Source organism: Pollicipes pollicipes, unplaced genomic scaffold (genome assembly GCF_011947565.3).
Source record: "Pollicipes pollicipes isolate AB1234 unplaced genomic scaffold, Ppol_2.1 Scaffold_6686;HRSCAF=7923_pilon_pilon_pilon, whole genome shotgun sequence".
Lineage (NCBI taxonomy): Eukaryota > Metazoa > Arthropoda > Thecostraca > Pollicipedomorpha > Pollicipedidae > Pollicipes > Pollicipes pollicipes.
Window position 1 is genome coordinate 37,948,833 of NW_023596921.1, and position 13,435 is coordinate 37,962,267.

The window sequence follows — 13,435 nt, forward strand, 5'->3', positions numbered from 1 at the left end:
GAGCGCAAGCATGACACCGGATGAGGTATTTCGAATCCAAAAGGCGGTTGTATTGTGTGAAATGAACTTGGAAGTGTTCCTAACTTTGTGTAGCGGGGGCGTGCTGTGCAAGCTGGAAGCGTGGATTAATAAGCGGTTGAAATTGCCACCGTTTTTTGGGATGCTTATATAGTGAATGGGCTAAGTATAATTTTGGCATGTTTCATTCACCACATGGAATTGACGTAGGAGCTTGCAGAAGATAGGTGTGTGTTTCCCCCTAATTGGCCTTTCCTGTCAACCTCTATGTATGTTGGAATTGGTACTAATAATTACATTTTGTTATCAATGGCCATGATCTCAATGCTTAATACTAATGATGTCCACTGAGCACTGGCACAGACATGGTAGGGCCTGGAGAATACAGGCCCAAATCACCCAGCTATCAAGGTGAAATTTGCTTCAATTCTATGGGGGTCAATTTAGAGCTCCATGATAGATCATGGAGTTTACTGGATCAATTTTGTTTTTCTAGTGCTCAAGCTGACTACCAGAACATTAACTATGTTGCATGGAGTAAGTAGGAGTTCAAAAGGGCAGTTTCACACTGAGGAGTGCAAAACAGTAGAGCAAATTTTGTTGTGTCACTCATTCAGTGGGACTAAGTGCATCACATGTAATATGGAACCAAGCATAAACCTTGAGTGCTTTCGGTGCTTCCACTTGAGACATTGATTGCAGATAGATGCAGCAACATAGAGCTAGGGGATTTCTTCTCTGGATGAAATCTTAATCTGTGCTGTGTTAGGTACCTGGAACAAGAAATTATAATGTTAGATGGGAATACTTATAAAACACACACATATATATATACACATATATATATATATATATATATATATATATATATAAATGATAGACATATATGTGTAAAACATAAATTACAAGTTCTTTGGCCTTATCATTTCATGATACCAAGTTTAAAATGGTTGAATTTCTTATCCATAAGGTTATAAATACTATTATAATATGTCAGGCAGATACTTTTACCAGCAATGGAGTTGATGCTAAATGAAGGTGATCTGGTTGCCACCCCATTTCTCATGTTGAAGCATTTTGTGGTGTTGTGCCAAAATCAGTTAAAATAGTAGGGTATGTGGTCCCCAGCTACACTTGGTCTCTATTCCTGTAAAGCTGTCTTCACGAACAAATATTTGTGACCCATCCAGATTGCATGCCACTGCCCTTGAATTTACCCAACTGATCAGAGTATTAAAGTGATTGAAATCTGAGATAATTTGTGTGTTAAATATTTGATAAGGCATTTCCCCTGTCTTTGGGCTCCCAATATCAATGTATGTTGCTCCTGCAGCTTTGCTGCCAAGTCTTAAGCTTGGTGAAATCCAGAAGAATTTAGCCTATTCATGTTTTGTTAAGGCATTGGATCCCTGTAAGAATATTTATATTCCAATAGCATTTGCTGTTCAAAAACTGTGCATGAGAACAGGCTTGTAAAAGTGTTTGTATCCTGCTTAACCAATTTTCCATTTCTTTTTCAGATAGCAGGATCTCATGCTAGCATATATGAAGCCTGGTACAACCAGGTATGTCTACAGTCCTGCTGATGCATCTGTTTTTGTGTGAAATGCGAGAAGTGCATGCTTTCTTTCAGGTGCCCATCATGCACCAGGATGGTATTGGAGTATGGCTGTTGGTGTGTTGAGGATAGAACTTGCCTATTCTGTAGGGTGCAATACAACAGTCCACTTTTACAAAGTTGGCTCAGCCCTTGGCTTGGTGGAATACATATGAGATGGCATTTGTGATATGCCATATTGTGTGACATTTTGTATTATGTGACTATCATAGATCTGTTCATTATGTGTCACATCCTTCTTCCAGATTGATAAAAATCACACAAATGTTATTGGTGCCTTGGATGCAGCCAAGTTTCTGAAGAAGTCAGGACTTCAAGATAATGTGCTGGGACAGGTAAAAGTCACATGGCTAGTGTTATGCCTCCAAGTTATTTGAAATTAAAAACTGAAAATCTAATGGCAGGTTGACCCTGAACACTGTGGAGAGTGCTACGTGTTATTATTTTATAGTGAAATTCACTTTTGCAGTATTATAGCACTGGTCTCATTTACTGGCAAGGGCAAGATTGCTGACATGTGTGGTGTGTTGAGGCCAGTGGAAGCCAACGGCATCATATCACTGTGGACCAGCTGTGAAGAAAACTGTCGTGCCTCATGTAGCCAGATTGGAGAAGGTGTATGTTACAGCAGTTTATTACCAGAAGGCCTGTGCTCAGGCAACCTGCATTCAGAAAGCCTGTTCAAAACACCCATGCAGAGATGGCCAAATTTAGAATAACAATTTCAGAATGACCTTTTAAGGGTCAGTTGACAGAAAGGCCTGCACTTGAACAGATGATTCCAAAAGGCCTGTATTCAGAAAGTGTATTTTCTTCCATGATGCTTTTCCAGTTGAATACATTTGCATTCACATGGCTCATTTGCAGAACATGTATTTTCAAAAGGCCTCTGTTTTGGAGGCCACATTCAGAGGGCTTATGTTCTGAATGGCAGTGTTCAGAGGGCCCATTTGCATAATGTTCTGTCAAAATGGCTGCCTCCAAAACCATATTTACAGCAAATCTGGGTGCACAAGGCTCATTTTCATAGTCGTCACTGACACAACCCTGTGTTCTGAAGGCTTAGTTGTTCTGGCTCCACCACAGTTGGAATGAGGGCAGCATGTCTCCTCCAAGTTTCCAGATCTTTTAATGCAATGCTTGTGGCATTGCATGAGAAGGATGCATTGAGAAGCCTTGGTGCTCCCAGATTCTGACCTGATAGCATTTGTGCAGGCAGATCTTGTGAACATAAGAGATTAGGAAATAGGTCTCCTGAGCACAAACTCAGTGCAAAAATTCTGTAGGCTGCACAGTGTAGGCCTTCAGAAAACAGCTCTTCTGAGCTAATGCCAAGAAAACCCAGCATGTGATATATATATATATATATATATATATATATATATATATATATATATATATATATATGGTATCTATCAGCAGGTCCTTGTCATTGCTTGGTCAGTGTGTGCTCTTAAAAGTTTGTTTTGTTTCAGATTTGGGACATAGCAGATTCAAGATGTATGGGCCAGTTGGATAAAACTGGGTTCTTTGTGGCCTTAAAGATGATAGCGCTGGCCCAGAATGCCAAACACGTGGATTTGTCTAATGTTCGCAGCAATGTCCCTCCTCCAAATATGGTGAGTGTGTTGTGGGAATAAACAATGTGTATGGCTCATCAGGAGCCTAAAAGCCTCAGATGTCAGCTGAGTTTATATAGCGAGCAGCCATGTTTTTTCATGCAGTGTTTTGTGGCCATCTTCCAGCCATATTTCATTGAAAACAATGAAGGCAGTGATATTTTGATTTAGCTAAAACCAACACCAACAGTGGGAGTTCCTGACTTCAAGTGTAAGCAATCATCCGGCAGTGGCATCAGCAGTTGTTAAGAGAAGTGAAAACATGAGATGCTTATCTGGGGTTTCAGGGTGAGCCGCCACCTGCCGGCTCGTTTTCGCCGGCCATCAGCAACGGGAGCACTGTTTGGACCGTGAAGCCGGAGGATAAGCAGCGCTACGACCAGATCTTCAACTCCCTCGGACCAATCAACGAACGACTACCTGGCAATAAGGTGACTCCAGAGATCTGATCTCAGCCAGCTGTTGCTGGTAGACGTCATGGGGTGACGGGTGTTGTCATGTTTGATCACATGCTGTCATGACTGGATGCTCACTTCCATAACTCGGTACAATGTTCAGGTGCGGGAGGTGCTGCTGAATTCGAAGCTGCCGATGGACACTCTGGGACGGATATGGGACCTGTCAGACATTGACAAGGACGGCTTCCTCGACCGAGACGAGTTCACAATCGTAAGTAGCCGTCGGGCAGGTATAACTGCGGTGTCATCGACGTATATCACGCACTGTGTGATGGCTTACATGACAATCCCGATTCATGAGTGATGCCCTCTGGCTGTGTATTCGAATTTGGGTTAGTATTCGATGTTTTAGTGTGTAAAAATCGCGTACCTTGATGTCGGTCATGTCGTGAGGATTTTTTGTGAGGAACGTCTCTGAGTAATGCCACAAATAATGATGCCTCCCAGCCATACCATGCATACCGTCTCCTCTCAGCCATGCTATGCATAGCGCCTCCTGTCAGCCATACCACACATACCGTCTTCTCTCAGCCATACCATGCATAACTTCTACTCTCAGCCATACCACACACAGTGTCTCCTCTCAGCCATACCATGCATAACGTCTACTCTCAGCCATACCACACACAGTGTCTCCACTCAGCCATACCACGCATAACTTCTACTCTCAGCCATACCACGCATAACTTCCACTGTCAGCCATGCCACGCATAACGCCTTCTCAGCCATACCACGCGTAACGTCGTCTCAGCAGGACAACGCACAACGTTTCCTCTCGCAGTGCCGCGCATAAACCCCGAAATGTTCACGAACCATATTCCCTGCTGATGTATCCGTACCTCCACTCATGGTACATACCTTCACCGTTGATAAAGTGCGAGAGATGCTAGGCTCATGCAGGGCTGACGGTGCGCTGTGCTGTGCCCTGGCAGGCGATGCACCTGGTGTACAAGGCTCTGGCCAAGTGTGCTGTGCCGGCCGCGCTGCCCGCCGAGCTGCTGCCGGCCGCCAAGCGGGGCTCCTCGCTGGGCACTATGCCGGACCTGTTGCCCACCTCGGACGGACTCATCAAGGTGACGATCTGGCAGTGCTGCACGCGCTCCGCAGCCCGAGGTGTAGCCGTGAGCCGGCACCCGCCAGGCGTCTGGCTACGGGCTCGGCGTCTGGCCGCGGACGGCCCTGTCCGCCGGCCAGGTGCAGGGCACTGTGTGTGAATGTGTGGACGGGTAGCGTGCTGTATTTCTGATGCCAGGCTGCATGCCTGGTGGTTGGAGCTCTCAAAACCCTCGAAATCCGCCGAGGAATGTTGTGCACGTATATGCTTTGGGTGCTTCAGGTTATCGTGCGGAAAGGCGCTCCCCATTTATCAACAATAGACATATCATTGTAACTTGGGGCCGGTTTCGGCGAAGCCTATCGATGGGCTCTTGGGGGTGTTGTTACGCCGTTTTCAAAGAGGCAGGTGGACGTAAACGCGCGCGCGGCCTGCCGCCGGCCCAGCGCGCGTCCCTCGAGTTACGTCTGCTGCACGTGCTGACGGGTGGCTGGCGTGCGGGCAGCCGCTGGCGCGGCCGGTGGCGCAGCAGCAGTGGGTGGTCTCAGCCAGCGACAAGGCGCGCTCGGACGTCATGTTCCGCGCTGCCGACCTCGACCAGGACGGCTTCGTCTCCGGCGCCGAGATCCGCGACATCTTCCTCAAGTCGGGCGTGCCCCAGCTCTGCCTGGCGCACATCTGGTTAGTCTGGCCGCCGCAGACTGTGTGAGCGGGCGCGAGCCGCCAGCCAGACGGCGTCCGTCAGCCAGCTGGGGCGGCTCCGCGCTAGTTGTTCCCGACCGGCTGTGTAACTACTCTGCCGTTAATTGATGTATTCTGTCACGTACCCTGTTTCTGTGTCGCGTTCTGCAGGCAGGGGGCGTCCATCATTGCTTTGCGGTCCCCCTTGTTATGGCTGTGGCCGAGCGCCAGCGTCGGGCGTCGCCCACCCGAGCCGCCAGAGCCGCCAGACCACTCCTGTTAAACCCAGCACCGGGCGTCGCCCGCCTGAGTAGCCAGAGACGCCAGACCACTCCTGTTAAACCCAGCACCGGGCGTCGCCCGCCCGAGCCGCCAGAGCCGCCAGACCACTCCTGTTGAACCCAGCACCGGGTGTCGCCCGCCTGAGTAGCCAGAGTCGCCAGACCACTCCTGTTGAACCCAGCACCGGGTGTCGCCCGCCTGAGTAGCCAGGGCCGCCAGACCACTCCTGTTGAACCCAGCACCGGGTGTCGCCCGCCTGAGCCGCCAGAGCCGTCTGAGCCGCCAGAGCCACCCCTGCCCAGCCATCCGTGTGTGTCAGCAGTCTCGATGAGACCTCCGTCCTCTGTCCTCGCTGAGTGACTGACTGGGTGCGTCGCCCTGCCAGGAACCTCTGCGACATGAAGCAGACGGGCAAGCTGAACCGGGAGCAGTTCGCGCTGGCGCTGCACCTGATCCAGCAGAAGCTGCAGGGCGTGGAGCCGCCAGCGGCGCTCACTCCGGCCATGGTGCCGCCCACGCTGCGACCCAAGCCCGGCCAGGAGCCGCCGGCGCCGCCGCCGCCGCTAGTCAGTGACCGCCACCGCCGCTGGCTGGGCTGGGAGGGGCTGGAGGCCGCTGGACGGGAGGGAACTGGTGGTAGTAGGGCGAGGCGGGTGACCCCGGGCTGGGATTTAATGCGGATGTGTTGGAATCGCACGAGCACGGGCGGGGTATGAGCTGTCGATAGAGCAGTATCGCTGGTCTGTGCAGACCGATTCTCGTTATTTAAAAACTGCTGAAGCTATTGTACCGGATCAATGCTCCTGTGCCCTAAAGTGGCATGTTTTCAGCGGCACGTCGTTTGGACGTAGCCGATTGGCCATTTGCTCACGACTGAATGGACTCAATAACTCCACAGCCTCGGCGACCGATTTTTATCATCCATCGCTATGGCAAGAGCTTTTGGTATTCATTTATTGGTTACAACGCCCAAAATTCGGTTCCACTTGACGCTACGTTTTTCCTATAATCATTTTTGGCTTCTTCTTTCCACCTCCACACTTTTTAACGCAGCCCTTCACACACATGTACAACAGTGCACCACCAATCCCGAGCGCCAGACAACTGATGCCAACAACAACGATGTACTCCTTGTACTTGAAGAACACGTTGTACTCCACCACTAAGTTGACGGACGCCACCATGTTGTCCTTTTGCCAGCACCTGGGGGGATAGAGCCGGGGGGTTATCACACGAGACCTGGAAGCCGGGGTCTGGGAACGGCACATCCAGATTGCTGAACCCGTGGCTCGGATGTGCACGGGCCTGGCCAAAATGTGTTATCCTCTACCGCTGTTTGCTCAAGTCCCATCGAAATGCGGCGGACTTGTGGAGAACGCGTGTGAGCATTGCGCAATCTGATGACGATAGAGGTCTGTCATTGGGTGTGCGAGTATGTGGTAGAAGATGACCGTTAAAACTGCGCATTTGGGGCACATAAGAAAAGACTCGCATGGAAGGACCGCGGGCGGGAAGGGGTGGGGAGACTGCCAGTGGCTCCTTCACTTTTGGTGCGTGAAATGGACGATGGGGATTTATTTGTCCGTGTTCAACGTTTTGGCTGCATGTGAACGAAACGCAAAAGCTCCGTGTCTACATAGCTCACCACATTCGTACAGTTTTCTGGCGTAGAGCAGCGCCTGGCATCGGTCAGACGAGAAGCCCCTTTTGTCGGGCCGCGTCAGAGGCGCGGCCTGACGCGTACGGACCGCGCCCCGGCGCTGCTCGACTCTGGCCGCGTCGCCGGCTCACTCACGTGTACAGAGCCGAGTCCTGGAGCGCGGCGCGTCGGATGTGCACCACCTTGTTGATATCGATAAAGACGCGCCCCTTGGTCTCGCGCCGATAGGCGACCGGGTCGAGGAGGCGGCCGGCACGCTGCCACTGCACCACCTTGCTCAGGTCGGCTCTGGCGCGCACACAGACGTACAGGTGGCACTCGGGGCTGCCCCGACACGTGACGGTGGGGGAGGGGGCACGGCAGTCTACACATTCGGGGAAGGAGGCGACGGACTATCGCTGACTGACCCGTTGACGTTGGGTCGCATAGACGGTGACGGCTGCATCTCGGTGGGAGAAGTTGTGTCTTCCGTCAGTCTTTCTGACGAAGTGTGCGGGTTGACTTGTCGCCGCGTGATGGCAGGGAGGGCTCTGGCTCCGTTGGAATCTAATGGCTGTATATGCGGCGAAAGGCCGACTCGTGAGGATTACACTGAGCGTTGGAGCAGGCATGTCACCCTTCATGCTTTTGGGCGTATTCTATCGCCCCCTCTCATGGCGATGCTTAGGAAGAAAAACCCCAGAAAGCACAAAATTACCATAAGGATTTCCCATGTTTTGGAAAGTGTCAACCAAGCTGCGGCCGCCGTCGTAATACTATGGGAGTACAGGGCTTTGTCTGAACCAGCGTCGCCTGCCACGTGTCCCGTGTCGAAGCAGTTCCGAGGCAAAAGGCGGCGCAGCGTTACCAACAGTTCGCGCAGAACGTTAAGCTTATTATCGTGTATGATGCTCACGTCGGCGGCGAAAGCGCCCTGTCGCTGTCCTGGTTTGCGTGGAGTGGTGATGGCAGCATGCATTGCACACTCATACCGCACTCACCCCTTGCACACGATACGAATCTTCTTGCCAGTCTTCGTGTAAACGGTACTGCGGCGGACGTAGCTGGTGAGCGGCGCCTCCAGGGCTTCCACCGCTGTCTTATTGTTCTTCTTCCATAATTCGCGAACATTTCCGAATGAATCCCGTACAATCCAAATGCGGGTATTTGGGCACGGCACCTGCGAGTGAGAGTTTGGATGTCAGCGTGTTGCTCCACATGATAACGGCTCTTGCGTATTGCGCTTGGGTCTTGTGGGTCCTGACAGACTGCGCACGGGTTGCGGCATTGCTAACACGCATCCTGACCCTAATGGGAGAGCGTAACCCTTGCTGAAGGACGTGCGGCAGATCGCGCATTAGAGCGCCGCCGCGCGCCGAGCCAGGCGCCGGCCGCGTGAGCACCTTGCAGTAGCGGACCTCGCGCTCGGGCGCGCGGCCGCCGACGTCGTGCAGGTCGCGGAGGTCGTCCGGCAGCAGCCGAGTCCGACACGGCAGGCCGTCCGGGAACCGCTCGAACGCCGACACTGCAACGGCGCCGGCCGGTGACGTCACACGCGCGCGACGGAGATTAGTGTGGTCCTCCCAGTGGCGTGATCCCTCAGAGCAGCTCATCTCCGCTCCGATCGGTGTGCGCCACGCCAGAGGGGGAGGGGGGGGATGTGGTCCCCCCGGTGGCGTGATCCCTCAGAGCTGCTCATCTCCGCTCCGATCGGTGCGCGCCACAACAGAGGGGACCTGCTGGCAGGGCTGGGAGTGACATGTTGTGGAATTGGTGGTTAAGCTAGCACTGCAAGCCACATCTAGCCCCCTTGTGGCGCATTACGCACTGGGTGTAGCCAACCGAGCGTTTTTGAATGGCCGGAAGGGACCGGACCGGCGTGCGCCAGTTCGGCGTGCCCGCCAGGGGCGGGAGGATCCACTCACTGGTGACCTTGCTCTCCTGGCCGGGGTGCAGTCGGATGGGCTGCGCGGGGTCAAAAGGCCGCACGAAGCACATGCCCGATCGAAAGCGTTTGCCCACCTGCCGACAGACGGACGGGATGCTGTGAGGGTGACTGACTGGCGCGGCGGCGACGGTTACAGGCAGTCACTGATCAGCTGTTGGTCGCAACTTTGGTCGTGCGCTTATTGACGTGCTGACTATCGAGCACTGTGGCGATGACATGGGCCTGTTATGACGTCATCAGATGCCTCCCATGGCAGTTTTCCAAACGGGTCACGCGTGTTCTTCAGCTGCCAAGCAAAGTGGCGTGGTGGCTGAACGTCACGCGGCCGCATGAGACGGATGTGAGGTGGAGGGGTGCGAGCACCACAAACAGCCCTCCACACCGCAGTGGGGGAGCTGCCTTCCGTCCCGAGGTCGGGGGCTGGTGGGGCGCGCGGCCGGGCGCAGCAGCCGGCGGCCCGGCGGTCCGGCGCCAGCTGGTGCGCTGACCCGGTCGCAGCGGCTGCAGGACGACCACTGGCTCCACTCCGTGTAGACGCGCAGGTTGTGGCCGACCAGATTGACCGGAGGCGTCGCCTTGGGCTCGGCCGGCGCGTTGCGCGCGTGCACCTGGCGGCGTGGCGTGCCGCTTCAGCGCCCGACGCACGCAGACGCGCGCTCGCGCCGCCAATAGCGGGCGACGCGGTTGGCCCACCGTGGGAGGGTGTGCTGGTGGCTGGGCCGGAGAAAACGCCGGCCGTCTGGGGCTGTTGTCGCGGCCCACTTGGAAACCGACCCAAAGGAACGTTTGGAGCTGGCACCCGTTTGTCAGTTAGTTGTGATCCGGTGGATAAAGTCAGCGGTTGGATGGAGACACGTAGCCAAACTTTCCATAAGGGGAGGGGAATGTAAAACTTGCTCTGGAGTCGTAGGAGTTTGGACCAAATCCTACGTTATCGGCCAGTGCTAGTGACAACCTTTTGGTTCGGGAGAGGGCGGTGCATGATCCTTTCACTCCCCCCCCCCCCCTGGCCACGTTCCCGGGGTGGATGCGGTTGGAGATTTAATGAAGAAGGATCGAGCTTTTATGCATATATTGATTTAAAATTCCACCATTAATAAGGGAAAGTCAAAGTTTTTGGAGAAGTGAGCGAAACAATAATTATGGAAAAGAAATCAAACACATTTGCTTGTAGTTCCGTTAACCTCGTAAACTTACTGAATATTTTAATCATCTCGTAAATGATTCAGTATTAAAAGATGACTAAATACAGTTTTTGCTATCTAGGGTAGACCAGCTCCGCTACCCAACTGAGAAAGTATGGTAATTCGCCCACAACACTGATTCTTATCATTCGTTTCGGTTGTTGGTCTAGGCGTGAGCCATTGGATGCCATCCAAGCGTAGTGGATGACACCCAATGGCTCATGTAAACGAGTGAGGCTTCGACCCACCGTCTTGGCGCCGAAGAAGCTGACGACGTCGACGTTGTAAATGGCGTGAATGGTGTAGAAGTTCTGGCAGATGTAGATGCCGGCGTCCGAGGGGATGGCGCTCTGGATGGTCAGCTTCATACTGGGCGACACGATGAAGTGGTCCATGTCGATGGGTACGTCCTCGGTGGCGGTCTCGGTGAAGCGGACCCGCCGCCAGATGCTGCTGTCGCCGCGGCTCGGGTACTGGCACACCTTGCACTCGGCACTGCGGGCGAACGGTCAGTGACGCACTGTCGCCGGTTTGGTGGTCAGTGACGGTCAGTGACGCACTGTCGCCGGTGTGGCGGTCATTGACGCACTGTCGCCGGTTTGGTGGTCAGCGACGGTCAGTGACGCACTGTCGCCGGTGTGGCGGTCATTGACGCACTGTCGCCGGTTTGGTGGTCAGTGACGGTCAGTGACGCACTGTCGCCGGTGTGGCGGTCAGTGACGCACTGTCGCCGGTGTGGCGGTCAGTGACGCACTGCCGCCGGTGTGACGGTCAGTGACACACTGTCGCCGGTGTGGTGGTCAGTGACACACTGTCGCCGGTGTGACGGTCAGTGACGCACTGTCGCCGGTGTGGCGGTTAGTGACGCACTGCCGTCGGTGTGGCGGTTAGTGACGCACTGTCGCCGGTGTGGTGGTCAGTGGCGCACTGTCGCCGGTGTGGCGGTTAGTGACGCACTGTCGCCGGTGTGGCGGTCCGCTGGGGAGGGGACGGGGCAGGGGGAGGGCCTTCGGTGGCGGGCGTAAGTTGATCTCTGATCACTGTGTTGATCACAGAAGGGAAGGCAGTCATCGTCGTTTTCAGACCATTGTTTAAAATTCCGTTTTTTTCGCCGGTACCAGACTTCGGTCCGTACGTATTTAAGCTGCCATTATTCCTCTCGTTGTGTTCGCACACTTCGCAATAAGCATAACTTGCAACAGGTGACCCCGGAAAATATTTCACCTGGGACGTTTCCTCATTTAATCCGTTGCATGGGCGTGCGTTTTCCCCCGAGTCGCCGCTGCGTCGCTCATAGGCACACCCCTTGATCCCATGCACACCTGTGGTGGGAGGCGACTCTGGCATGGGCCCGAGAGATGCACTCCGCTCCCCGTCCCAGCCCTCACCCCCCGCTGACGGGACCGAGGCGCCGGCCTCGAGAACGAGGGCGGCAGGTCGGACCCCCTGTTGGGTACTACTCCCCTTCCCCTCCCCCCCCCCGCTGACCTGGCTGAGGCGCCGGCCTTGAGTACGAGGGCGGCATGCTGGACCCCCTGCTGGGTGCTGCCCCCACCCCCACCCCCCACCCCCGTCCCCTCCCCCCGCTGACCTGGCTGAGGCGCCGGCCTTGAGTACGAGGGCGGCAGGCCGGACCCCCTGCTGGCTGCTCCGCTTCTCGGACAGGCAGCGGTAGTACCGCCGGAACTTGAGGATGTAGTCGCCCCGCTCGCGCTGGTTCAACACGAACCGACGCGCCTTCACCTGGCCTGGCGCGCGCCGCGCACGCCGGTCAGAGCGGGTGCAGGGCGACGGGTGGGGAGAGCGCAGAGGCGGCCGCGCGGGACTGGATTGGCAAACTTCGTCTGCGTATGCGGAACGATACCGTCGCGTCCCCCTCCCCGGTTCGAATTGATCTCGGATTATCTGGGACAGATTCGCTAATGTTTGCTGGGTTGATTCCGAGTCGCTTTGAGCAGGCAAGCGCTCACGTACGTAAACACTTGTGCCATCTCGCTAACCTGTCTCTTGCAGCCAGATTTGTTTGTCGAACTCCATGGGGTCTTCGGTAGTCTCGTCGCTCTTCAGCTGTCCGCCGGAAAAGAACGACTCCAGCACACCTTGCCCTGCCGCCAGAGACTGGCCGTAGCCGTCAACGCGAGCGACTGGCGAGCGTTTGACGAGCCATCGCTGCAGACACAATCATATTCGCACATTCGGAACCCTCAGCTACATTCACAGCGTGGACTACGGTGCTCGTACCGAGTTTGGTCTGTCCAGCCTTGGCAACCCAGTTGGTGATGGCGTCGAGCATTGGATGGGCTCCTGCCGATGTGACGAGCACGAGCAGTCCCATTACCAACGCTGACAGCTTCTGGGGCGTCGTGGGCGGCGCAGTCAGCTCGGCTGAAACGCCCATGCCCGGGTGCGCCGCTGCGGCTTCACCGAAGCAGCTCTGCACGGTATTAGGATGGCAAGCTCTCGCGCGATCCTCTGAGCGGCGTGAGACTAGCTCGTCGCTTACAGTCGGCACAGTGTGTCAACACCGTGTCCGTGTTCAGAATAATATCAGGCCGCGCTGGGCGCGGGTTCTCCGTAACTCCAGGGAGACAGAAAGCTTGACAACCTAAGCTTCCGTGTAAGCTACTGAATTCGTGCTGGAATTGATCGTTTTATTATTCGTTGGTTTCGCGTTACCAGAACAGTTAATTTTTAGACGGGCTCGTGCTTTCAAAACAGATGACCGGTAATCTTTATGATTTGCAGAATCTGATTCATGAAAGTAATCACGCACTTATGGATCTTGTCTACCACGGAGCTATGGTGGATCAGTTATTGGGAGCTTGTTTTGTTTTAGCTTATTTTTTATTGGGGTTCCATGCTTCAGGTGCACTGTCGTCATTACGCGCACATTTTTAATGCTTTAACGGAAAGCGCGAAAGGAATAATGCATCG

At 54.4% G+C, this 13,435-nt stretch overlaps 1 protein-coding gene across 1 annotated transcript; it reads left to right on the plus strand.

Annotated features, from left to right (window-relative positions):
- Positions 1–8: 8 nt before the first annotated feature.
- Positions 9–6,287, plus strand: LOC119107234 (epidermal growth factor receptor substrate 15-like 1; the record flags this gene model as incomplete). Its single annotated transcript, XM_037230648.1, has 9 exons — positions 9–25; positions 1,539–1,583; positions 1,882–1,971; positions 3,112–3,255; positions 3,543–3,686; positions 3,814–3,924; positions 4,646–4,786; positions 5,273–5,448; positions 6,116–6,287. Coding segments are annotated over exons 1-9 (1,038 nt in total), but the record flags the coding sequence as incomplete, so codon positions are not given.
- Between the last annotated feature and the right edge of the window lie 7,148 nt (positions 6,288–13,435).